General features: G+C 51.4%; 1 protein-coding gene across 1 annotated transcript in view; it reads left to right on the plus strand.

Moving 5' to 3' along the window:
• The window catches only part of Scara5 (scavenger receptor class A member 5), a 107,360-nt gene that overhangs the window by 2,022 nt on the left and 78,441 nt on the right, over positions 1-26,897 (plus strand). Inside the window, exons 2-3 of the mRNA XM_047551617.1 lie at positions 2,154-2,271; positions 24,833-24,961. Of these exons, the coding sequence (XP_047407573.1) occupies positions 2,160-2,271; positions 24,833-24,961 (241 nt within the window). The 5' untranslated portion in view covers positions 2,154-2,159. The remainder of the gene's footprint in view (positions 1-2,153; positions 2,272-24,832; positions 24,962-26,897) is intronic.

A 26,897-nucleotide genomic window follows, 5' to 3' on the forward strand; every position in this document is an offset into this window, starting at 1 on the left:
ACTCAAGATCTGAGGGTCCAAATGACCTTCACCCCCCAAGGAAGAAAAAACAGCCCCAAAGAAAACTGGGGTGAGCAGACCGGGCATGTTTCATTTCCAAGTAAGGAACAGCTGAGCGTTTCCAAATGCATCTCACTCACATCTGGCCCCAGCCCCTCTCCCAGAAGGATCCCCTGGGCTGCTGTGCTGACCAGCTGAGGGGTGGAGAGGAGGCAGGGAGGGGCCGCCCTGCAGATACGGTCCAGATAACGGGCCTGCACTGGCCCAGGAGCGGACCAGGAGAGGAGGACAGTGGAATGAAGCTGGGGCTCTGCACCCCATCTGCAGGGGCAGTATCCTGTCCACTCTGGCCGCGGATGCTGTTGCCTTTGGCAGAACGAGGGTTAGCGAGGCAGAGGAGATGCTGGCTCGACTTGCAGCTTCCCAGGAGCGAGGCCAGAGGGAGGGGTGCCGCACACTGAGCTCGTGAAACAAGGGAGGGTCCCCTGTAGCTGAGCAGTGATAGAGCACCCTGGCCCCACCTAGAGGCCTCATTGGGTGGAGGCCTTGGACCGAGTGCCAGGTATTAGGAGGCTAGCAGACTGGACGCCCCCAGGGACGGCACCGAGAAGCTGGGTGGGAGCTGGCTGGGCAGGAGAGATCCTGGTGGACGACGGACCACCCCCTCTTCTGTCCCTCCCACGGGCTGGAGGGAAGCCTGCAGAGACTGGGCGCGTGTGATTTTGTGTGTGCCTGGGTGTGCACATGTGTGTGCGCGCCAGTGACCTTGCGTGCCGGGTGGTGGAGCCTCATTACTTAAGAGATCAGAGCAGAAGCCCCATCCCTCCTGAGTCACCCCAAGGACAGTTGAGCAGTAAGTGGCCAGTTCTGGCCTCTTCACCTCAAAGCCGGAGGTCCCTGGAGACCAAGTTCAAGGGGTGCAAGCAGGGCATTGGTGTTTCGCTTGAGGCCTGCGTCCCCCTCGTTATCCCTGATGACGGAGCAATGGCAATGGCTCCTTGGCCGCTGCCTCTGAAGAGGAGCCGCCCAGGCTGTGGTCAGTGGGCCTTGCTCCCGCCAGCCCCCGCCAGGCACCTGCGCTGGCCCATAGACTCTGCTCAAGAATTCACTTTACAAGATGGGCTGTTTTGTATGTTAAATATCTAGAAGTCAAAAAGCATCAGCAATGAAGGTCAACATAAACTTATGACTGGCTAAAACTGTGAAGAGAATAAAGAATAATGTGTAAGATCGCTGAGCCTGTATTTGAGAAAAAGAATATGAAGTATTTTATGTAAATAAATACTTTGTAAATTGGCTTTTAAAAAGGATTTTTCGCATTATACAAAGAATGTAAATGCATCGTAGAAAACTCCGAAAATCTACAAGCAAAAAGAAATACAAAATCTCCCCAGTCCCTCCCAAAGTCCTGCCTTGTCTGCCTGTTACATTACAAAGTGTACACACTGTTATGCAAATCGACTTGTTCACCACCGTTGACACAGGCTTTCCCAAGTCAGTAAGGACATCCCTGGAACACTACAGGATAGACCCAAGCACCAGAGGGTTAACCTCAGAGATATCAGGGCAGAAGCCCTGGCCTGGCCTCAGGCTGCTCCATTTCTATGCCTCTGGGACCTCCGTTGAGACTGCCTACCCCCCAGGATCCCTGGAAGATGAACCCCTGCTGGGGTTCCCATGGGATTTGGAGTAGTTCTTGCCTTCTCAGTTGTGTTAGCTGCTGGTCTTGTACCCTTGATACCCCTGTGTGAGCCCAGGTCTCTCTGACACACCCTGGGTTCCAGAGGTCTCAGAGGCTGCTCACTGGCCACCTTTTGGATAGCCGGGTCAGTTCCCTCAGGCCCCACCCAGTGTGGCCAAGCTTCCCCAGTCCAGGGCTCCGGCCCCACCAAGAGCTGTTGAAAAAGGAAGGGACAGATTCCATGGTCAGAAAGATCCAGCACCTTGGTGTTCCCAAGCACTGAGCATTGAGGGAGTGGGGGTTGGGGTCCTGAGGACCTGGAGGATGGCACCTGGCTCCTATTGTTAAGGAGAAAGTCCCAGGGTTCTGGTCCAGGCACCTGGGTTTGTCCCTGTTTCTGTTTCCACCTGTAGTTAACTATGTCTCTCTCCCCTGCCCCACCCTGCTCCACCTGTCACCTCTGCTGCTGCAGGACGCGATGGAGAACAAAGCCATGTATCTGCACACCGTGAGTGACAGGGACACTGGCTCCATCTTCGAGGAGCCCTTCGATGGCAGGAGCCTGTCCAAGCTGAACTTGTGTGAGGATGGTAAGTGCTCCTAGTGTCATCTTGGGGTTGGGGAAGGAGCATAGGGCTGGACACTACAGGTGTCTAATAAATGCTTACTGCATGGGCGAATGCATCCCCACTGCAGCATGTGCAGGAGGGGAGAGTTCACTTCCAAGAGAATGGAGTGCAGCTGGAGGAGACTGTGGACGGCCAGCCAGAGCCACCCTTCACGCATGGAGTCCTCCTGAGCCCCCAAGACTGCACCTTGCTTTGTACAACTGTGACACCTGCCTTTATCCTAGAATTACTCAAAGGAAGGGACTCCTCTTCCTCCAATGCCCTCTTTCTTCCCATGAGGTGCTGATGCAAGAGGGAAGTGGGGTGGCTCAGAGAGGCAGGGGTGGGGACAGTCCCAGCAGGAAGAGAGGACAAGGACACTGGGGCTTCTGACCTGCCACTCTCTCAGCCTGCCCTTGTGAATTGTCCACTCTTGCACATAGCTTTTCCTCTGGAATGCAGTCCACATATTGTGAGGACCTTCAATGTGTCAGGTGATGTGCTAGGTACCAGGGATGTTCCAAAGAGAAATCAGCTTGTTGCCTGGGCTGGACCAGAACAAAGGTGCTGCTTGATCCGCCTCTGTCTCCACTGCACATTAGGACAGAGGCCTGGTTTAGCCAAAAGGAACTAAGGTGCAGCACTGTGGGGTGATTGGAAGCAATGATCAGCACCAGACTGGGGTGCTTGGGGGCCACAGCAGTGGGAGAGACCTGGGGTAGGGATAGTGAGGATATGTCACCAGTACCATCATATCCTCTCCTCCTTACCTCATCCCACCCTTGGCTTTTCTGAAGCCCAGATCAAAAAAGTGTATTTGGACCAGAAGGGCTAAAATGCAACAGTAACCCCAGCTATTGTGCTGGCCAGGCCCCCAGATGTGGGGAGATTGGTCAGAGGTTAGTTTTAGAGCTTTGCTAGAAGGGTCCTGTGCATGGGGTCCCTGGAGGTCTGGCTCCTGGTGAGGTGCAGATAGCAGAGGTTGGAAGCTGCAAGTCCCAGGCTGCCTCATCACATCTCTGGGCCTCCACGTCCTCATCTGCCAAATAGGGTTGCGGGGGATATCTCAGGTTCCTTCCAGTTCCAAATTTCCATGCCTGGAAACAGAACTGGCCCTTGCATTAGGGGCAGAGTCCCATTAAGCCCCAAGTCAGAGTATGACCTGATCCTGTGTAAAGCTCAGCAAGACTGGTGACAACCCAGGCCCTGTTGCATGGCCAAGGAGGCCCCAGGCCTTTCCTGTCTCAGCTGCCCTGATCTTCAGGGTGTGGCCAGCATTCTCCTGGCCTCTGCCCTGAGGAGGGCACTCTCCCCAGAGGCACTGGACACTGCTCAGACCCCCTGGCCTCCTCTGGGTTTTGCTCCCTGAGGTCCTCCTGGCCCCACCCGCTCTGCACCCTCCTCCGTGCCCTCCTCCTGGGCACCCCTTTCTGTCTCACCCCACACCATCTACCACACGCCTTTCCCTGCCTCTCTCTTTTCCCTCTTCCTTGGTCTATTCCCTTCTAACACAGTAAGCAGTTTTCGTGTTTTATGTTGACTGTGTGTCCTCTGTTCCCGCTGGCAAGAGTGAGGGCTGGGCAGGGATGTCTGGGGTGTCCCTGCCCAGCAGGCAGGGGTGCCCTCTCTGTCTGTCGGAGGCCTGAACTACTGAGCGCATGGAAGGGAAAATGCACCAACAGGGGTCCTGGAAATCTAAAAGTGGCAGAACACTCTCCAAACCTGTTTTCCAAATTCTCTGGGTCTTTTGCAATCTCTGTCCCTGGCTGGCAGGTGCCAGGTGGTGGGTGATGGTGTGAGAGGCCAGACAGAGTCGTGTTGGGATTAAACTAGCTTCTGAAAACTCCCGGGACTCTGGCTGACTCCTCCCTTTCAGTTCTCAAAGGAAAATGGAGACATTGACTTGGGGAAATTCAAGCCAGATTTGACTTGTTTCTGGAAGAATTTCGTTGCTTCTGGATCAACTCTGGAAAGCAGAACAGAGAGGGAGAGGAAGGGGTGGGACCAGGTTAGGGAGAAAAAGGAAGGTGGAAGGAAGGTGGGAGAAGGAAGTGAGACCTGGTCCAGGGCCACCCCATGGGCCTTCATTAAACTAAAACGGTGTCTTTGAGAGGGAGGAGGAGGAGGAGGAGTGGGCACGTTCTTCCTCCTGGTGGAGGCTGGCTTGGCACGGAGGAAGAAGGTTCTCAAAGTGAGGACCCCCTTATTAGGTGTGACTTTGACAGACTTCGAGGCAGGCAGGACCTTTAAGATGACCGGGTGTAAGTACATCCTGTCGGTAGAGGTTGCTCCTTGGTGGCTTCCTCTCTGACCAACTAGGTTTCCGGGCTCTATCTTGGCCCCTTGGTTCCTGGGACCGATCCCCGCACCTCCAACATGTCACCATCAAAATGAATCCACAGGGTCTGTCTGTCCTCCCTGCTCTGGCTCTTTTTGTCATCCTCCTGGGGATGTTTCCCCACCCCGTTTTCTACCTGTTAGAACCCACAGTCTCCCACTTCCAGGCCACACCCCACAGATCACAGCCCCCACGCATGTCCCTGCTCAGAACCTCAGAGTTCTAACATCTAAAATGTCTGAAATGCTCTGCTTTCCTGCTGGTAGGTGGGCTTCCCTACTCCAGTGTGGTCCTACTGTAGGGTGGTTGGTTGTTCACCCTCAATAGACTCTGAGGTCCTTGAATCCTGGGGAGGGGATTGACTCTCCTCTGCATTCTCTGCATCCGGAGATCTTCATGACTAACTACATGACTTGTCCAAGGTCACCCAAAGAGTTAATGGCAGGGCTGAAACCTGACTTGGGCTCTTCTTACCTGTAACTCCAGGTTCCTTCCTGGAAGAGGAATTCAAAGGTGTTGGGTTGATGGTCCTAAGGGGTAACTCCCCTCACTGCTGGATTCAGAACCAATGGAGGGGCAGACTTGGAGCCAGGTGGGAATTAAAACACTATCTGCCTCATCCAGCGGCTAAATTCAGGGGTGCGGTTGGAACCTGCAGCTGGCTAGCACCCCTCTGTCCCCGTGAAGTCCTGGGCAGGAGCTCTCTAGAGGACACATTTCCAGCCAGGACCAGCCAGACCCACTGACTCTTACCTGGTCACCTCCTAAAGGGGTACCAGGTGGCTCCCAAGGGAGGAGGCAGCACTTCCTGGAGGGCAGCAGGGCTGAGAAGGTCCTATTTCAGGAGCTTGGGCAGAAACCCAGAGAGAGAGAGTGAAAGAAGTTCCCCCAAGCAACCTGGAGTGGGGCAGGAAACAGGAGAGAGGAGGTGGGGGGCTGCCTCCTGCTGCAGGCGGGGCTGGCTTCCTCAGTGCACGGGCAGGACCCGCCCCCACAGAGTGGCTCCTGCTGTCACCGCTGGACTTCTTCATGGCTGCACGCCTCCTCCTCTCCCTGCTTCTCCCCTCTCCTCCGCCCTCCTCTTCCTCCTCTGCTCCCCTTCCCCCTGCCCCTTCCCCTCTTCTCTTCTTTTCTCCCTCCCGGCCTTCGCTCCCTCCCTTTTCTTCACTTACCAGGTGAGAAGGGAAGGCGGGTGTTGTGACCTGTCATGGGATGACCTCCATGAGGTCACTGTGCCCATCTCTGGCTCCTCCTTGGAGCCCACTGCTCATGGAAAGGCCTAACGGTCAGGGACAGTCCCTCTTACCCGATAGCTCCCAGGCAATGCCAGAGGGTCACCTGTGGTGCCAGGACCACTTGGCAGGGCCAGTCGCAGAGGCTATCTGGAAGGTTCTTCAGCCACAGCATCTCCCACTGGAGCTGGCTATCTCTCCCTCTGACCCGAAACCTGTCGGTCGTGGGGGCCACGGGCATGGGCAGCAGCGTGGCCTGCTTCCTCTTCCCTCTCTTCTTGCTGCTTCCTCTCCCTCCCCCATACCTTCCCATTCCTGTCTCCCCACCCTGCCCTGTAACACTGGGGACTGGGGACCTCTCCGGTCTGGTGCCAAGAAGCAGAGGAAGCCGAGGCCTGCGAGTGGGTGGTGCCTGGCTGGGCCTGGCTTCTCCCAGGCACTTTCCAAGGGCCAGAGAGAGGTGTTAGTGTCAGAAAAATATTGCAGTCCTGCTCGCCATGGCCTCTGCCCCTCCTCCACCCCTGTGGCGTCATCTGCGGCCGCAGATGGGAAACTGGCGGAGGTAATGAGTTGCACATGCTCCTGGCGGCGGCTGGACGGCAGCAGCCGGGCTGCTTGCTGGGCCCAGGGGCTCCCCGTTCCTGTGTTCCTTCCCCATAAAATTAAACTATTCTCCTAGGGAACCCAGCATCCACCTCCCCATCCATCAAATCTCCCTGCCTCATTTGGCATGGCCGAAGGCGGGGGCTGAGGCCCACGGGTGGGAGTGGATTTCCTGGGAGGGTCTGCCTGGGGCCTTGTGAGGGGCCACCGCCCTCAGCAGGTTGGAGAATTGGGCCCTGGCGCAGAAGAGCGGGGGTGTTAACTTGCTCGGCACTGCAGCAAACTCAGTGGTGCGTTTTGCTAAACATGAGCTGAGAACCAGTCACCCGCAGACGAGACTGCAGGCGCTGGGCGGCAGGTGGCCAGGAGACCTCCTAGCCTCTGCTGCCGTGGGCCCTGCCTCCTCGACGGGAGCGGCTTGGGGAAGAGAGAGGAGCCTGGGCTTCACATGGGGCTCCGTGGCTCAGGAAATTAAGCACAACTTTTGTCCTTTTTCCAATAAACACTAGTGCTTTAGTCAGCTTTTGTGTCATTGTGACCCAACTACTGGACAACAACTTAAAGGAGGCAAAGTTATGGGGTTCACATTTCAGAGGTCCAGTCCATAGACAGCTGAGTCTGTTGTTCTGGGCCGCAGGTGAGGCAGAACATCATGGCAGAGGCCCCGTGGAAGAAATCTGCTCCTCTCATGGCAGCCAGGAAGCAGAGTGGGTGGCAGGGGCCACAGGGCAGAGGCAGCCTTTCAGGGCACTCCCCCAGTGACCCACCTCTTCCAGCCATGCTCCACCTGCCTACAGTTATCACCATACCAGTCCATTCAGACCAGGATGGACCAATTGGGTTTGAACTCTCATAATCTAATCATTCTACCTCTGAATATTCTAACATTAGCAGTAGCCTTTGGGGGACACCTCATATCTGAACCATAACAATGAAGTTCTGTAAGAAATACTCTGGGTCGCAAGGCCTCCAGGTTCCATGGTGTGGTACGTCTTTTCTCTGATTGGAGGTCATTTGCTCCCAGGGTCCTTCTTAAGGGATGCACCCTGAAAGTCTGAGGGTTGGATTTCATCTTCCCAAGTGGAAGTTGGGGTCTCCCAGAGATATCAGAGAAGAGCAGAGGACCCCAAATCTGCCAAGGGCTTCTTCCCACAGATGAACGCAGACAGGAGCCTCCCCTCTCTGCCTCTGTCTGGACATCTAGCCTCTGAACTATGCTGTCTCCTACGTGGTGTTGCTGGGTAGTGAGGGTGGTGGGGCTGGTCTGAGAGGATGCACGGGCTGCCCATTAGCTTGGTGTACTCTGGGGGGCAGCCTTGGAGGAGACCTTAAGTGAGGAAGAGCCCTGGGCCATAGGTGGGCTTCAGGAGATGCCTGTGAAGAGAGGAGGTGGTTTGGGGGCACCGTTATTCTTCAGCGCATCGCCCACTTCTCCCCGAGTCTTGCTCTCATGCTTTCTGGCCTCTATTCCCTTGCTCGTTCATTCATTCATTTCTCCATCTTCATTTTTTTCAATAGAATGTTCCAGGGCCCCTGTCAGTGCCCCACATTGGCTATGTAGTGAGGGATGCAAAGTGACCCAAGACAGGCTCCTGATGTCTATCATTTTACCATGTCCTGCTGCAGACCTGCACAAAGTTGGCTTAAGTGCAAGGCTACTGAAAGGTGATCAAATGAGAATGATTTCAGTGTGGCGCCATGTCCTTGGTGCAAACCCGCATGCAGCCTCACTGGCCTTAGGTGCCTGAATGCTATCAGTCTTGCTGTCTCCATTGCACGGTGATATTGCATGGTGGCAAAAAGCACAGTCCTTGGATCAGGCTAGGCTCTGGCAAGCTGTGAAATTTTGATGAAGCTCCCAGCCTCAGCATCCCCTCTTTTATATAGCAGGCTATTAATGCACCAACTCAGGCTTATTGTGAGGACAACATGAATAATTTCACAGTAAGTCTTCCAATCTGGAATACATGCACTCTATCCATGGTAGGTTTTCCCTTCAGCCCATCTCCTTTCACTCCAGGGCCTGCTCTTGGGGCTCTTGATCCTCCACAGTCTCTGTTCTTAGTTCCCAGAACAGTGAGTTTTGTTCCTACCTCATTCCCAGGTTTGTCTGTGCTGACCCCAGATTTCAGAAAATAAGCAGCATGACTGATTCCCTCCAAGGCTAAAGCCCTGGCTTCTCGCTGCCTCATTCCTGAGCCTGTGGCCTCCCCCATCCCATAATACCCCATATTCACAGTTTGCTGCCACTATGTGCACCTCAGCTCCCCTCTCACTCCTTGATGGCAAATACTGACTGCCTTTGATTCATCTGAATGTCCCCAAGATCTAGCACTGTGGCCCACTCATGGCAGGCAGCTTAGCTTCTTGTGAATGAACACATTCGCCAAATCCATAAGGACCCAGAGGAAGGAAGGTTGAGAGAGGAGAGTTTAAGAGGAAGAAACTCTTAAGATTGGTTCATCCCACACAAGGGGTGTCAAGTGCTGCTGGGAGGCAGAAAATAAAGGTTTTGCTTCCCACCCCCAGGGGGCTTTGCCAATGATACCGGCACGGACACTGGCTTGCAATCTGACACATACTCTAATGGAAGTACTGCACGCACAGAGTGCTGTTGGAGGGGAACACAAAGCCAAGTGTCTGTCTGGGGATGGGGGAAGGCCTCCAGTGGGGATAGATAGTGGAGGGAAGAAGGAAGGACCAACAGGAGTGTGCTGGTGCAGGAAAGGGCAGGACAGGCTTTCCAGGCTTCCAAAGGAAGTGGCACAGAGCTCAGGCGGAGGAGGAGCCTCTCCTCCTTGATTCTGTATGCTCAGTCAAGTAGGACACTGAGGGGAAGGAGGAGGCACCCATGTGAAGCAGTGTCCTGGAGAGGGAGAGGGAGAGGGCACAGCTGTGAGGGTCCTATTGGGTATGGCATTTAAGTCAGTCCAGTTGGTATGGCGGTACATTTTCCTGTTTTCCAGCTACTCTCAGTGACTTAGTCCTTTTTCTGTTGCTATAACATTATACCCAAAACTGGGTAAAGAAGTTCTGGAGGTTGGGAAGTCCAAGGGTATGGAAGCCCAGGATAGCATCTAGCAAGGGCTTTCATGCTGCATCAGAGCAGCGTGAAAGGTGAAAAAGCAAGTGGGCATGTGGGGAATAGAGACAAAGCCTGAGGGGGACTTGCTGTCGTGGAAAAGAACCCATCCCCATGGCAAAGGTATTAGCCCTCTTAAAGACCTAATCACCTCTTGCACTCCCACCCCTTCTCAATGGCTGTCAGATTGGCAATTGGTTTTCAACATGAGTTCTGAAGGGGACAAACTGCGTTTGAACCTTAGCTCTCAGGTATATGAACGGAAGGGCAGAGTTGCAGAGAGTTAGGCCTCACAAGGCCTGTTATACAGTGTCATCTGTGGGCGTGAGGAAGTGAGAGGGGCAGGGAAACTCAGAGCAGGTGGTGAGAGGTCACAGTGAGTCAGAGAATGGAGCAGTGAGGACCTGAGGGTGTGGGTTGGTGAAGAGGCAGTAGGACCATGGTTTGTGGGTCCCAGCGAGCTTAGGAAATACCTGAGGGAGAGCACCAGCAGGACAGGAGATGGTGCTTGTGAAGAGTTGCATTTGAAACCAGGATTGAGAAGGGTTTCCATGGGGGTCAAAAGCTGCCCTAGAACAGTGGTCTCCAGTAGACACAGTGTGCGCCAAGGTGCCATTTTCAGTTTCAAGCAGACCCCTGGAAAGGTCAAAGGCACAAATATAAGTAATGGAAATACAGCAATACATTTTATTTAATTCAGTATCCCCCAAATATTGTCATTTTCATATGGAATGGCTGTAACATTGTTGTGGGGGCATCTTTTGCATTTCGAGCCCAGGTCTGTGGGGCCAGCCTGTTTCCAATGCTTGCCGTGAATGGCTAAGGCGTGGGGAGAGGGAAATTGCCAAGAGAGGAAATGAGAAGAGTTTAACTGGAGACTGAGAGAGCCAGGGTGGTGACGGTGACCCCGAGAGGGAGGGATGAGCAGGCCACTCTTAGCAGTGAGAAGTGTACAGTCTTGTGACAAGGAAGTCCAAGCTGGGAGTTTTGGAGAAGAGGGAGAGAGAAAGTTCCAGAAGTAGTGACAGAGTGAAGAGAAATTCCTACTGTGCTCAGCCTGGTTATATGTGAAGATCAGGAAGGAAAAGTCCTCACCTGGTAGTGGTGGGGGGCAAGGGGAACACAGAGGAGAGTAGGGTTCAGAAAAAGGGAGAACAAGAAAGCTCAGAGTAGAGACTGAGGAAATGTGTGATTTCATGGATGCCTGACTGGGAAGTCCAGGAGCCACAGGGGGAAGGTTTCAGAAGCTGGGGCCACAGGAAGATAAACAAAGCTGTTTGGTGATGATAGCAGGTGAGGGGCTTCTGGGAGTTGTGGGGTTTCTGTGTGTGCAATGGATTCAAAGTCTGTGTCCCCCCAAAGTTCACTCATTGAAATCCTATTTGCAAAGTGAAGGTGAGGAGGCGGGCCTCTGGGAGGTGATGAGGTCATGAGGGCGGAGCCCTGGGAGTGGGTCAGAGCCCCCAGCGAGCCCCCTTGCTCTCTTTCCACCTGTGAGGACCCAGTGAGAGGTTGCAGTCTGCAGCCTGGAGGAGGCTCTCCAGAACCTCACCCTGATCTCCAGCTTCCAGCCTCCATTGTTTCTGAGTCACCTGCTCTGCACAGGTCATTACAGCAGCCCCGACTAAGACAGTGGGGCTGAGGACTCAGTGAGCGTGGTAGCCCTGCTGGTTGATCTCAGGGCAGAAACTGATAGTGGGGCTGGGAGGTCTGCAGGGGAGGAGTCTGGCCAGGACCACGCAAAGTCCTGGGGCGCCCCTCCCCTGCCCTGCCACAGTGGTGTGTGGGCAGGGTAAGGGCAGCCTTGTCCTGGAGCCCCAGGAGATGAGCTCATTTTGACTCTGGGGGAGGTGAAGAGGCCAGTGGAGGCTGTGGGAGGCCAGGAGAGGCTGAAGAAGACTGAGGGAAGGGTGGCAGGGGTCCATTAGAATTGATAGCACGATGGTCCCCTCGACTGAGCACAGGCAGGTGCTGTGCTCAGGGTTTTCAATAAACTGCCTCCACTAAACCTCCGTATATATTATTATTCTGTTGATGAGAGACGGAGTCTCAGGTAAGGAGGATTGCCGATGGTAGAGCCTGAATCCAGCTCCATGACTGCAGGCTCCCTAAAGCCCAGCCCCCATCCTGGGCCCGCTCTGTCTCCTCGGCTCCAGGACCTGGCACAGCTGAAGGGCCAGAGGGCGGAGAGAGGCTGTGGGAGCTGGAGAGGCTCGGTGGTGGTCAGAGAGCAGATTCCTGCTATTGGGTGTCAGAGGTGGAGCCCTTCTGGACCAGGACAAGGCCGGGGTGGGGCCATGGGAATAAAGGGAGGGCAGGGAGCAGAGGGGCTGAATTATCCCCAGAGGGGCTGCTCAGGGAGAGAGATAGAAAGGCAAGTGGTTCTGATGGCGAACACAGGAGAGGGTCCTGGGAGGCTTCTGAGGAAAGCCCGGGACACTGACTTCAGGTGGGAGGATGCTCTCCCCTCCCACCCCTCCCTCACCTCCAGGGTCTTCTGGATAATTCCACTGAAGGTCTTCGAGATAGAAACACATCTGTGAAGGTGGGCTGGCAGTGTGGGGCTGTCTCCACCCCGTCCTGCAGATGGGTGGCACCACGGCCCAGCCCCAGAGCTGCCTGGGGCCCGTGGTTCCTCAGGACCTTAGTGCCTCATGACCATGGTACCTCCGGACACAGCTGTCCTGAGGCCTGCAGCCACTGCAGCTCCCCCGTGGACCTGCCTCCCTTTCCTGCGGTCAGGCTTGAGATTCAGTTCAAGTCAAGATCACCCAGGGGGTCACAGTGGGCAAAGCCTTGCCTATACAGTGTGAGGAGAGAAGGGGCTTGTTCCTGGCCTCTCTTCCTGACCCTGTATCCACCCAGGGTGGCCTTGGCCAGCGCGGGGAATCTCTGCAAAGGTAGGACCTACCAGAGTCCAGAAGAGGGCAAATGGCCACACTCGGCTGGGGAGGGGAGTGAAGAGAACCAATGGGGGAAGGGGGAAACTGAGGACCAGCTTGCCCGATGACTGTCAGACCTCCCGACGTGCAGGCAACATCTAGGTTCACACCTGCTCTCCCTGCCTGTTGATTGACAGTACAATTCTCTGTTTGAAAGGGATGTTGGAATTGGTCCTTAAGTAAAAGTGAGCTTGACCTTGTCCCCTGGCGAGTGGATTTTTTCCAGGCATCTTGCTGTCCCAGTCCTGTTGGAGTCTCAGTATGCTCTGCCAAATGTAGGGGAAGATACCATAGTCCCACCAAAGTTACCAGGATTCCCCGGGGCCAGATCTAAGGGTGTGTGCTGAAATGTAAACGTGGCGTCGTAAGTATTTTAAGCATTTCCAGGGCGGCCAGGGTGAGCCCAGAAGGCAGTTGATGGGCGGAAGGCCAGAGAGTCCTTGTCTTGTCCGCCAGTGGACGTGAGCAGCGCCTGCTGCCCTCCTGGAAGCCGGTGGAGTCTCTGGAGGCTGGCTTTCTGCCCGTGCCCTTTCCCTGCCCTTCTCCACTGTCTCTAGTAAGGGAGGTGTGCTTTGTGGTCAGGAGTAGAAAAACAGCTGTGCATGCTGCTCTGTATCTAGATAAGTTTTCTGAGCTCCCAAGTCTTATTTGAGCTGATGTAGGTCCTCTTTTGGGGACCGGAAATCTCTAGCCCCAAAGGAAACTCAGAAACAGAACAGCCCCTGGAAACAGAGGGAAATAAGCGACGGAGACTGGGGACATTTCTAACTTCTTGACCCCTGTCTTGGGGTAACCGGTAGAGATCAAACCAGCAACCGTGGGGGTCTGCCTCAGGGGTCCCCAAAGTAGCATTCCCTCCGGAACTGAGGAATCCATGGGCCTGGGACTGGTGGCCTGAAGGACAGAGAGCTGCTGTGTCAGGGCTGATCTAGGCAGAAGAGGTGGAGTCTGGGGGTCAAGTAACCACTACCCCGTACCCAAGAAAACTCAAGAAATGGGTGCTGCAAGAATGAACCAACTGCCCTTGCCAGGTTCCTTGCCCTGACTCCTACTGCCACGCCATTGTCCCTTCTCTGGGCGTCACATGTTCTCCTTTCTTTAGGGCTAACCCCTCCCCCCTCAGCTCTGCCGCTTGCTGTGGGCAAGTCACCTAACCTCTGAGCTCAGTTTGTCATCTGCAGAAGCAGAGCAATAACACCCTCTCTGCAACCATCATTGTGTTTAGAACGAAAGTATCTAACGTTTGACCAGAGTCGGTGGTGGGGAAGTGGCAGCTGTTACCCTGTGCGTCACCCCATTGCTGGCTCCAGAGCTGTTGTGAAATGCAGGGTTTATTGTTATTCCAATATGGTGAGCCCAACAGAGCAGGAGATGACTGCCACTACAAGATAATGTGTTACTAATAGTTCACACCGCGCCATAGAGGTCACATAGGGCAGTACCAGGGCCGGTCAGGAGGCAGAGGATCCAGCAGGGGAGGCCGGGAGGCTTTGCAGTGGTTTCTGTGGACGGGAGGAGACAGTCAGTCAGCTCAGCACTGGATGGTGAGAATAGTTCCAGGGGCCTTGGGAACACAGAGGCCCTTGTTGTATAGCACCTGGCCCTTCAGTGATGGTGGCAGGTGGCCTGGAAGGTGTGACCCCAGCCATGCAGTGTTTGAGGCTGGGCTCTGGATCGCTTGGTTTGCATCTGAAAGGTCTGTTCCTGGGTGAGCCCTTATTATTTCTAACAACTCTCTCTCCAGGTTAGCAAGGCCCCATTGTCAAAGCATCTAATCCAGAAGCTAGGAAACTTGATTATTACCTATTACAAAAGTCAAAACAGGCTCCCACAGGTTAACACAATGACTCGTGGACACTAAATTTGTGTCTAGTGTATTAGTCTCATTGACTAAGTCAAGAGATGTTGACTGAGCACTTGCTGTGTACCAGGACCTATGGAATGATAGAGATCAACCAAACACAGACTTTGCCCTCTTGGAGTGGACCCTTGGAAATCTCCATGTTTGTTAATTGATTAGTGGGTGTTTACCGACACCACCATTGGCTGGAATTTGCCAGTAGAAGCTATGAGCTGGTGGCTGGTTCCAGGACTCACCCAGTGAGGGAGGCCCACCTTGTCCACCCACACCTGCTGAGCTCCCCTGTGTGCTTTTTGTGCAGAGGTGGCAGAGCTGCAGGCTTCAGAGACATGGCTTACTCAGTCCCATGCCAGTGGCCTGGGCCAAGATCTCAGCTTTCCAGTCTTGAAAACTGGACATTCACAAGATCCTTCCAACGTCTTTGGTGGTGGGAGTGGGAGAGTGAGACAGATATCCCTTCCTGCCCAAAGAGGAGAGCTGTTCATCAGACCACCAGAGGAGGAGGTGGGACGAAGGGTACGTACGCAGTCAGCATCCTAGAAAGAGCAGCAGCGACTTAAACATGGAAGTGCAGAGCCCGACTTCCTCTTGCAGATGTCCTCTGGCGAAATTACTGCCTTTGACAAGGGGCCAGTAGAGGAGCTGGGGATCTTTTAGACCAGGGTCCAGGGCCTCTCTGCAGGGGGAGGGACTTACTGTTTGAAGTTGGGCAGAGCCTGAACATGCTGCCTTTTGCGTCTCTGTATGGAGAGAACGTTTCTTCTAATCAGTGCACTGCTCGTTTTGAGAACAGTGGCATCTTCCACCAGTCCTACAACCTGCTGGTTCTTCCTGGAGGCACTCCCTGGCTCTCCCCCTTCTGTCCAAGTCTCGGTGACCAGCCAGCTCACCTTGCCTGCCCTCCCCTCCCCTTCCACCTGGCTTTTCTTTCCATCCCTCAGCCTCAGCTGCAAAAGAAAATGCATACCAGCCAGTGGCCCTTCCTCCCTGTGCTCGTTTCCTGTGTAAAATAAGCACAGTCCCTTGGTAGTGTTCAAGAATTTTTATGCAGTTACTTGGGAAATAGGAGTTAGGAAAAATAAACTTTACGGGCAAGTGACAAAATTATAAGACATCCCTGGAAGCACTAGGAGGAACTGTCCTAAGTCATCATGAAATCTGCATGGAATTAGCTTTGACTGTCCCTCCTTCCACCCACTCTCCCTTTCTTAGAAATGGATGGGAAGACTCACTTAGCCATGCGGAACACCACCTCTTCCCCTGCACCTTCTCTGAACTTTCTGCCCTGAGGTCTGGGGTCCAACAGGCCAGAGTTGGTTGGTGCTCGCTACATCCCAATTGGTTGTTCTGGAGGAGGAAAAAAAGTTAAGTCCCGTGTATTTTGCATTCTCTCACTTGACAACCAACATAGAATATATCACCTTGGGTTGCCAAAATGTGTGGGGATTTCTCCCCGTCAATAACCAACCTGGCAGCTGAGTCCCCAGTGGATCCCAGAGGCATTCTCTAATGCACTGCAGTTCTGACCCTGCCTAGCTGGAGGTGGCATCGGATCCTGCAGGTTGAGGGCTCCATCCCTCAAGGCTGCCCCCACTGTGGACGTCAATTGTAAGTCCCACCTTGCAGCCCGCACTGACCTATTGGCTGTAAATCAGGGTTCCCACACCCCCTCCTTGGGTTCGTTAATTTGTTGGAGTGGCTCATAGAGCTCAGGAAAGCACTTCACTTACATTTGCCTGTTTATTATAAAGGATGTTAACAAAGCCTACTGATGAAGAGCCAGATGGAAGGGATGCATAGGGCATGGGAGAAGGGGGAACTTCTGTGCCCTCTGCTGGAGGTGGCTCACCATCTCCACAAACCTCCACGTGTTCAGTTATCTGCAAGTCCTCTGAACCCAATCCCTTTGGGGTTTTGTGGAAGCTTCATTGTGCAGCCATGATTGAGTAAAGCACTGGCCACTGGTGATCAACTCGACCTCAGCGGCTCTCCCCTTCCCAGAGGTTGAGGCTGGGCTCCAAGTGCCCACCCTGTGATCATGCCTTGATTTTTCCAGTGACCTCCTCATCCAGGTGCCTTGGGCCACCAGCTGTCTCATTAGCATACGACCCCCATCATTCCCAGCATTTTTCCCTGGCTTTGTAGGGGCGTGGGGAGCTTTTCTGCCAGGATACGGATGAAGACCAAATATGTACATCACACCAGTTGTTCAAGGCCCTCCCAGGCTCGGTGGGGCTGGTTGCCTGGGTCTGCTCTTACTTCTGGTGCTGGCTTTCCTTGGCAGTATTCATGTCTCACATCTTTCTTCTTCCCTCTTCTGAGGGAGGCGAATGGAGGTCCCCATGAAAGCCAGCGAGTGGTGGTGGCTTCATAGAGAGGTCATTTGGGGCTGCCTCCTACAAGGGAGACTGTCCAAGGAAACAGTGTGAGTAAGCAGCGGGGTGATCAGGCTGCTCCTAGTGAAGTCAGACTTGGGTGGGTTGCATTCTCCTTGGATGGACTGAGCTCTGAGGTCCCTCCCAACAATAAAACCCTGTCTCCACCTGCCATTTATGAACTGCAGGACCAAAGAGAAGGAAAAGAAAACGACAGAGTGTTTGTTGTTAAAACTTAAGTAGGTGATTATTAAATCATTGCCATCCCCCCCCCTTTTTTTAAATGTTGTTTAGACCTAGTTTCTGTGAAAATAAAGAAACACCCACTTTTATCAGGTCCAGTCTGTGAGTATTTTTGTAAATGGAGGAAAACAAATTTAAACCGACAACTCCCCCAATGCTCTACGATTATGATGAAGAAATTGAATATTATTTTTCAAGAACTTGAAAGTCATGTTTTGGAGGAACGGTTATGTTGCTGAGGGGACAGAGCAGAGTGCTTTCTCACAGTCCCCTGGTCACTAGGTGCCAGGGCAGGCCTGGACTCTGCCTCCGTGGACCGCCAAGCCCACGTCTGCCCCTAGGGGTGGTAGGGATGCCCACTTGCCTAACTCAGGGAGACCAGGATGCCAGGATGCCCAAGGCTGCCCCTGCAGGGCGGCCTTGACCCTGGGGACCTCTCTCTACTCAACTCGCTGGGACTGAGTGGTTTTTATAGAAAATTTCTTTCATTTCCTTTAATCCCCATTACCAAACACCTCACCACCCTCAGCCTACAGTATTTTAGCAAAACTCTTTGGGCGTATTCTGGTTCCCATTATTTTGAGGAACCGTTCACAGTTCTAACCTCTGGGAATAATAAAGTAGCTTGATACAATCTCGCTTTGAATGTGTCCCATTAAAAAAGAAATCAAGATTTTTTTTCCAATAAATTGAGCTCTTATAATAGTAAGACTTTTCATTCACTTTCCAAGAATGTGTCTTCACATCTCTTTTGATATGACAAATCTTTTATTCCTGAACCAAGGGCCTCTGTGCCCTGGATCAGAGATGTCATCGCTGAGTCAGAATGGGAACGTCTGGGGCTGGGGCTCGGGCCTCAGAGTGCCTAAGAAGCTCCACATACGATTCCAATACTCAGCCACAGTGAGGTGTCGCTTCAGTTCCAAGGAACTGTTCATACAGCTTACCTAGGTGGGCCCTTAGTGGCAACTAGAAGTCCTGGCTTTGCAAGCTTTGGATTATCTTTTTACAACAAAATTTTGCTTAAAATAATGTTTTTATAGCCAACTAGAATTTGTCAAATTATTTGCATAAGGTGAATGTTAAGAGATGATCTTTGTAGCAATAATACATGTTGTGCATATTTGTTCTTGCAAAGAACTGTATTAGGCTCTGCTATTTGTTGGGCACGATCCTGGGTGATGGGGAGGCACAGTGTCTCAGAAGATCTTGCAGACAGTGGGACGACAGGAATGCATGTGGACAATCACGTCTGAGGAAGATGGTGCTAGAGAAGTGTGCAAGGTTCTGACATGGGATTTTCAGTGATAGTTAACAATCCCTAAGGCACTACCTTCCAGAACATTCTTAATCTTCAATGTCTAAAAAGTTTGGTTTTGCTTCTTTGTAATTGAGAACTCTGTGGTGTGCATCAACTTTCTTCTTACAACGTGTCATTGAACTGTGGCTTACTTTTACAGAAGTCACCCTTTCCCAGAATGTGACAATAGACACGACCCAGAGGTTATCAAGACAACTTTGAGCCGCATGCTGGTGTGAACATGCTGCACTGATAATTAGGTTTTTATCTTAATATAGAATAGTAAGATGTTAGCTTTCCACTTGTAATGATGAGATCAAGTTTCCTTTTGAAATAAATTTAACTTAAACAACAACAACAACAACCTTGGGGTGATGTCAAGAAAACAATAGCCCAAGGATGCCCCGCTGTGAGCAGGTGGGGCTGGTCTATGCAGCGAGATGCCTGGAGATGGAGGCCATCCTGTCTGGCAGGGCCACAGGCATCGGGAAGCCACACGCTCCACACCGGGATAAACAGCATCTCCAGCCAGGCAATCTGGACTCGCTCTTCAAGTCGCTTAGCACTTATGTTTTATTTTCTATTTGTTCGCTCAGAATTGCTTGCCTTGCCCTCTCCAGGTCTCTCTCTCTCTCGCTCTCTCTCGCTCGCTCTCTCTCATTTAGTACTGTAGATGGAACCCAGGGCTTTGTTCGGCAAGTGTTCTCCCCTTCCCCAACCCTCTAGGAAACCCTTCCCTTGGACCCCTAATCTCCAACAGGCCACCCTCACTTCCAGAGGCCACAGCAAGATGGGAAAACCTCTCCCCAGATCCTCCTAGAGCTTGGGAGCGTGTGTTCGGTGGTAGTGGAGGTGTTTCCCTGCCTTCTCCGTGATCTGGTCTGCAGCGTGCTGGCGCCTGTGAACAACAACGTTTAATAGCTGGCAGCTCTGCAGAATCTCCCCCAGAACTGTTCTCACATGGAGGAACAAAGTTTTCATTTTAAAGCTACAATTTGAAAATTTCTAATAACTGTCCATGGGATGATAAGGCGGAAGACAGAGAGGGAGGACTTTAGTCTCCCAAAGGCCTGTCCCTCAAACCTCCTGGCTTGCGGCCTCCTCCGCATGGACCCTGGGCTCCCCCCACAGACCCAAATGCCCATCTCTGCACGTGGTACTTGCTCTACCCGTCTCTGCTGCTTCTTTCCTGGCCACAGGCCTTCCTCCCCTCCCGTGGGAGTTTCCGGAGGACAGCAACCATAGCTGAACTTCTCTTCAGCAAACGCTCACTGAGTAGCTGCAGGTGCCAGTCTCTGGCCTAGGAACCGGGAAGGTGGGGTGAAGGACTCTGCTCCTTCAAGAAACCTATTGCCTTCCCCAGAGTCTGTCCTAAGTGCCTTTCATCTGCTGCCACATAACAAATTACCCCCAAAGTAAGCATAAAACAGAAACTTACTCCTCACACATTTTCTGCAGAATTCATGGGTACACAAGGAAAGGCAAAATCTATTTGATTTTTTTTCAGGTAAAGTTTTTGCTCAAAATGAGCACAGGTATGACACAATCTGAGAAGAACCCCAGAGCAGTGTGGCTGGGTTGTTCCAGCTCAGGGTCTCTCATGAGGTTGAGCCAGGGCACAGTCACATGAAGCCAGCTGGGCTGGAGGATCTGCATCCAAGCTACCAGCGTGGCTGTTGGCTGAAGGCCTCAGTTTCCATCACATGGGCCTCTCCATGGGGTGTTTGTGACATGGCAGCTGGCCTCCCCCCAAATGCATGTCCCAAGAGAGAGGAGAGTGAGCAAGAAGGAAGCAGCAGTCTCTTCTGTCTCATCTTGAAAGGAGACACATCATCTCATGTGCCTGGAGTCACACAGGGGCAGGGTTGTAGGGGCCCATCTTGAGGTCTGACTGCCACTGTAGGGCAAGTGATAGTGGATACTGAGTAAATGTCCTGTTTTTACCTCTACAATGCTAAGTCAAAGCCTCTACTTTTTAAATAGACCTTAATTTTTATTTGTTATAATTAGTTATACATGACAGAAGAAAGCATTTTGACACATCATACATAAATGGAGTATAACTTCTCATTCATCTGCTTGTACATGATGTGGAGTTACACAGTTTATGTAATCATATTTGCATATAGGGTAATAGAGTTCAATTCATTCTACTATCATTCCTGCCCCTGTACCCCTTCCCCTCCCTTCACTCCCCTCTGTCTAGTCCAAAGCACCTACATTCTCCCCCTTCCCCTTACTGTGAATTAGCACCCGCAGATCAGAGAAGACATTTGGCCTTTGGTTCTTTGGGCTTGGCTTATTTTGCTTAGAATAATATTCTCCAGTTCCATCTATTTACTGGCAAATAATTTTATTCTTCTTTAAGGTTGAGTAATAATCCATTGTGTATATATACCACAATTTTTTTATCTATTCATCTGTTGAAGGGCACCGAGGTTGGGTCCATAGTTTAGCTATTGTGAGTAGACATTTTTTTTAGCAGACTTTTATTTTAGGTTTACAGAAAAAATACATGGAAAGTGCTGTAAATTCCCATATATCCACTACCTGCTCCCCATGTACAGTCTCCCCCATTGCCAACTTCCCCCACCAGAGTGGCATATTTGTTATGATCTAAAAACCCCCACCAACATATTGGTATCACCCAATATTCCTAGTTTACATTGGGGTTCACTGTTGGTGGTGGACATTCTGTAGTTTTCAAGGGATGTATGATAACATGCTTTAAAGTTGTACATAGACATAATTTATATGTCAACGTGGAGAGGCCTATGCCATTGAAAGAAGAATCCCCTCAGAAGGACACACACCAAGGACCATGTGCAGGCACAGAGGAAAAGCCAGGTTTGGGTAGGGGGAGATGTGAAGGCAGAGGCCAGTGGCTGTGTTGGAGTGTCCTGGAATGCCAGCAGGGCAGAGTGAACACGTCAGGGTGGGCTAGTGTGAACGGTTCAGGCAGCTCTGGGCTGTCGTGCTATTCTGGGCAGGCTGGCACCTGAGCCTGTGTGATTTAGGGCAGGAGAATATTGGCTTGGTGTGTGGGAGTCTGATGCTCGGATGAGTGGGGATGTAGTTCTTGGACAGGTCTCTAGCCAGTAGTTTGGCCCTGTGATTTCTGGATGCTAAACAGACACTTGGAATCTAGGAAAACATACTGAGAACATGTACACCCACCGTGACATTGTCACACAGAGAGGAGTTTCGCTGCCCTGCAAATTCCCGGACTCTGCCTACTCATCCCCCGCCCCAGCCACTGCACCTGCCAATCTTCCATTATCTCCACACAAAAGCTGTCTAGTTGGAATTTCAGAGTGCACAACTTTTCCAGATTGACTTCTTTTACTTAGTAATATGCATTTAAAATTCCTCTGTGTATTCTCATGGCTTATAGCTCATTCATTTTGCTTTTGTTTTAAACAAACAAACAAAAAGCCAGGGCATAATTTTTATTCTGGCTTTGCTGATTGTATCAGTTTTGTGTTTTTAATCCTCCACTAAGCTTAAATAATTTGAATGGTTTACCCAGCTAATATTTTTGCTGAAAAAAAAAAGGAAAAGAACTCCACAGTGTTTGGGGAAGAATATGATTCGTCTTGCTCTTAATTTCTGTCTTTTCCCCCTTCAATCAGATTCTCTAAGCTTCTTGCCAGAACATGCATGTGAAAAATCACTCTCCGAAACCCTTATTATATTCCACTTAAAATAGATTTTGTTTAATGTACAAAATAATCAAGTCTTGCTGAAGGAACCAAGTTTTCTTGAAGGAAGGTCTGTGTTCTCTGTGTTGGTTGACAAAGGGACCTGTCCCAGGAGGCTGCTCAATATTAATTAGAGACCTCAGGTAGAAGGCAAGGAAACTATTCTCTTTTCATGGGGACAAATAGAGCAAGATCGTTGCAATGTGACCCTCTCCTGCAAATGACAAAGTTAGCAATGTCGATGGCTGTGTGACTTTCCTCTCTCATTCGACTGTGAGGCTCACCCAAATGGGACTTTGAGCAGCAGAGCTGGAACTACCATTGCAATAATGGTAGTTCTTTCTTTCTCTGATAAGATGGCTAGCGTCTTTCACCCAAAACAAAACACCCAAGCAAAAACCATGAATGCTAGTGCCCATGTATTTAGGTGAAAACCAGTCATAGACCCCTGTGTATGGAAAGGCATAGAAAGCCCTAGGAAAGGAGATTTGGAATGAGTTAGAAAGATGTGCTTTGTTTAAGTCTTAATGGAAAATCAAGGGGACTCTTTAAAATCGGTCAGCATTTAAGGATGATGATAATGGTATTTGAATTTGTATCTATTGACTGATGTTTTGTGCCTATGTGATGTAATCATTCTGCTTAGCTATTTTAACAGCAGAATTGGTAACAAAATGGAGTAAACGAGTGGGAAAATGTTCCTCAAGCAGCAATACTTTTGAAAGTAGAGAGCTGTTTGGATCCTGAGGCATTGTGTTAGCCAGTTTTTCCAAATACCTGAGATAATCCAATTAGAAAGAGAAAAGGTTTATTTTGGTTCACCATTTTGAAAGTTCCAGCCCAATCGATTGGAGCCTGTGGTGAGGCAGCATGTCATGGCAGGAAGCGTGAGGCAGAGCGAAACAACCCACCTCACCACCAGGGAGCAAAAGGTGGGGAGGAGGCTGGGAAGGAGTCCCACAATTCCCTTCACCTAATGACCTCTCACTAGGTCCCAGCCCTTAAAGGATCCACTTCTTCCTGATAGCACTAACTCGGGACCGAGCCTTAAGTGCATGGGCCTCTGGGGACATTTAAGATCCCTGTGACAGCAGGCATCAATAGTCACCACCCTCTCCCTCATGGCAACAAAACCTCCTGAGGCCAAAGGTGTAATAATGATACCTGAAGGGTAAAACAGTTCTTGAAGTACCTCCTTAAAAATAGAACCCTACCAAGGGATTGCAAATATCCTGCCATCTTTCAAGACTCTTCTTTTCTTTCCTTCCTTCCTTCTTATCTTTTTACTCTTTCTTTCTTTCCTTTTAACTGGGGTCTTGATACATTGCCCACGCTGGCCTCTTACTTGCAATCCTCTGCCTCAGCCTCCCGAGTAGCTGGGGTATAGGCATGCACTGCTGTGCTTTGCTAAAGATACTATCTCATAATCTGAATTGTATTGATGCTGGGGATCCAACTCTTTTCTTCCCCCCTAAGAAAGAAGTTCTCACTATGTTGCCCAGGCTAGCCCTGATTGCCTGGGCTCAAGCAGTTCACCTGCTTCAGCCCCCCAAGTAGCTGGACTTACAGGCATATGTCACCACCTGACTTAAGACCTTTTCTAAATATCAGTGATTTCAACCATTTCTATTCCCACATCTTCCTCACATGCAGTGCACCTTGGTTAGCAGCATTCCCAGAGTGGGGACAGTCCTCCACAGGAGTAGGATGGAGAAAGCGCGTGTCCAGTGATTCTTATGAGCACTGTGGGACTCAGGATGGGAGAGCATCCCTTCCTTTCCAGTTTCAGTTGACTTGGCAGGTAGAAGTGAGTCAGTTTCCTGGCTTCTGCATGGGCCATCTGAGAAGCTCACATTGAAGGACAAATACATCTGAAAGATTGCCTGGATCCTGATGTGGGTTTGCCCGTAATTAACAGTTGACATTCTTTTTAAAAATATTTTACTTAGAGACAGGGTCTTCACTAAGTTGCTTACAGCCTCGCTAAGTTGCTGAGGTTGACTTTGAACTTGTGATCCTCCTGCCTCAGTCTCTTGAATCTATAGTCGACATACCGTATCTGTAAGTCAAAGACAGGGGTTGGACACACAGTCCATAGGGTCCACTACAGCAATGATATTCCACTGTTCCATTTGGGGGAGCAGGTGAGTCCTGTGTAATTGTATAGGGTGAGGTTCCTGTGCTTTCCATACAGTCAATCAAATCCAGTGTTGCCAGTTGGTGGTGGTCACATCTGACTTGTCAATGTTATTTAACTCCCCAGTGTTATTGGCTTTTAAAATTAGTTGCCAATACTTAAAAATATGGAGATGTCTCCTATTTGTTTCTTGCTCATCTTGGAAATTCTGGATCTGGCAACACACAAGGCCTCCTTCCTGTGCAGCGACCTTTCCCAGAGTGGGCATGCTTGTTCACAACCCCACCCCGCCCGTTTTCGTCATTCCCATCCCTTCCTGGCCACTGTGGAAGTTTGAGTTTCGAGTCCTGTTTTAATCCTCTCCATATTCCTTGGACCACTCGAGACAGTGATGCTTGATAAAGGGCACATAGTCAAGCCTCTTTCCATGTTTTTCTACTGCTTGGAATGCTCAAGGGAGGTGTGCTTTGTGAGCACGTGGTCTGTGGACATGCCTGCCTGGTTTGTTCATGACCGCAGAGGTTGGGAGGAGAGCTAGAAGCTGAACATCTCGTGATGGTTCCAGAAAGCTCCCCATTTAGGTGGCTGCAATACAGAGGGGCAGAAAGGGTAGAAGGGATGCTAAATAAACGTCTGTGTGCATCAGTGAGAGATGAGATCCACAGAGAAAAACACTTACAGGGTTTTCACGTGCCTTTTCCCCTTCCTTCTCTTCTCCCTACTGTCCAGGTCCATGCCACAAACGGCGGGCAGGTGGCTGCTGTACCCAGCTGGGCTCTCTGTCAGCCCTGAAGCACGCTGTCCTGGGGCTCTACCTGCTGGTCTTCCTGATCCTCGTGGGCATCTTCATCTTAGCAGGTAAGAGCAGCTCTTTTCAATCCTGGATGAGAGAGACCTGGAGCCTCTGCTCTTCATTCCCACTGTGATGAACCCGGATGAGGTCCTTGTCACTCTGGAAACCACAGAGGAAGAAGCTGGTTGGTCTTTCCACCTGGGCAGGGCCCTTCCATAACATTGCTTGCTTCATGTGAGAGTAACTGGCAGGTGTACATGAGCTGGGGAATCTGAGTCGGGCAGTTGGGGTCTAGCGGCTCAGTGTGGCTTCTGATGCTTCCTACATCATTCAGAGACCCTGCTGTACCCTAGGCCCTCCTAGGCCTCGAGAGTGTGGTTTGCACTGAGGAGGCTGAGCGTCGTCTTAGCTCCTCATCCTGGAATGCCACGGAAATAGTCACGAGCCCCTTGGCTGTCGAGGCTAATCAGGGTCTTGGTACACACGTGTTCTCTGCAATTACTGGGGGTGGGCTGAGTTGGTCCCAATTCAGCCAGGCTCTCCTCCTCAATTTCTGTTTGCAAGACAGGCAGGTGATGGGCTGGGGTTTGGAACCATTCTCTAGCCAGGGAGAAGCAGGGCTCATGGACTTAGGAAGGGATCAAATGGTGGCGGTTGTGGTGGTGGTGGTGAGGGTCTGTTGATCTCGTGCTTTGAGCTGCCAGGTTCATCACCTACAGGATGTCCCACCATGATGGAGACGGTAAAGCAGAGGCTGCGGTGGTCTCCTTTGGTTCCCTTCTGGAGAAGGGCATTTCAATTCCCATCTTTCTCATTGGAGAAGCTTGATGAAGTGGAGCCAGTTTGTTTCAATCCAGCGTGTCTCAATGGCTGAGCCAGGCTCTGTGCTTGGATTGGGATATATCTAAATAAGACCCAGGGGCTTCTCTCAAGGAACTTCAAATCTGGAGGCTGAGGCAGGGGCAGATAGAGCCCTCTCTCAAGGTGGAACACAACAAGCCCCTTAGGGCACAAATAGTCCCATGGTGAAGCCCAGGAGGCACGCACTCTGGGAGGGAGGCTGTTGCGTGGAGGAGGGCGGGGTTGGTCTGAGTGAGGCTGCTGGCCAGGAAGAGCTGACTTGCAGGGCTGAGGGTGGGGTCCTTGCGTTAACTCTAGGGCAGGAATCTGGAGGCCCAGCCCTTCTAGGTCACTGTTTTCTGGAAAACCAAGGTGGTTGCCCAGGATCTCTCTGGTCTTGACGCATTCCCCATCAAGTGGGACTACTCACTTGGGCACGGTAATGGGATGCCCAGTGCTACCTGGGCCTTCAGGTCTCCATACTCAGGGTATCAGGAGTGATGTCTGTCCCACCAGCCAGTGACCTGGGGGGCAGCCAACAGCAACAACAAGAGAAATTCTTGACTCATCCCAGGGACAAAATGGTGTCCAGCAAGATCTATCATAGGCCAAGCCAGCCAGTGGTTGATTTGAACATGTTCTTGGGCTGCTCAGTAAGAGTTTGCAATCTGGGTTTTGTGGGTTTGGCTGCCAGGACCATAACAAATTTCTGGAATGTTTGGAGAGCATTTCAGCCTAGCAGGAAAGCCAGACTGTGGTATTAGAACTTCCCTGTGGACCAGGAAGTTTTAGGTGACAGAAGAGGGTCTAGAGGAAAGGCATGATGCTGGTGGGACCTGGGATGGGTCTCTGAGGCCTGGAGGGCCCACAGGGAATCATCTCCTGGGGGAAAAACACTTGCAGGCGTATTGAAGTCCTGCCATGTGGGAAGGGTGGACATGTTCTGTATGACCCAAGGGAAGAACTAGGGCCAGTGGGTGGGTATCATGATCAGGCAGATTTCCATTCACAATAGAGGAGAGTTTGCTAACTGGTTGTGCTGTCCAGCTTGACGCAGGAAGGCCTTTCCCTGGCTTGGAGGTCGAATAGGATTTATGATGACATCTCGAAAGCTTTGGAAAGGAGGGTGGAACAGGACCTCACAACCCCATGAAAATGTTG

The sequence above is a fragment of the Sciurus carolinensis genome, chromosome 4 (genome assembly GCF_902686445.1).
Source record: "Sciurus carolinensis chromosome 4, mSciCar1.2, whole genome shotgun sequence".
Lineage (NCBI taxonomy): Eukaryota > Metazoa > Chordata > Mammalia > Rodentia > Sciuridae > Sciurus > Sciurus carolinensis.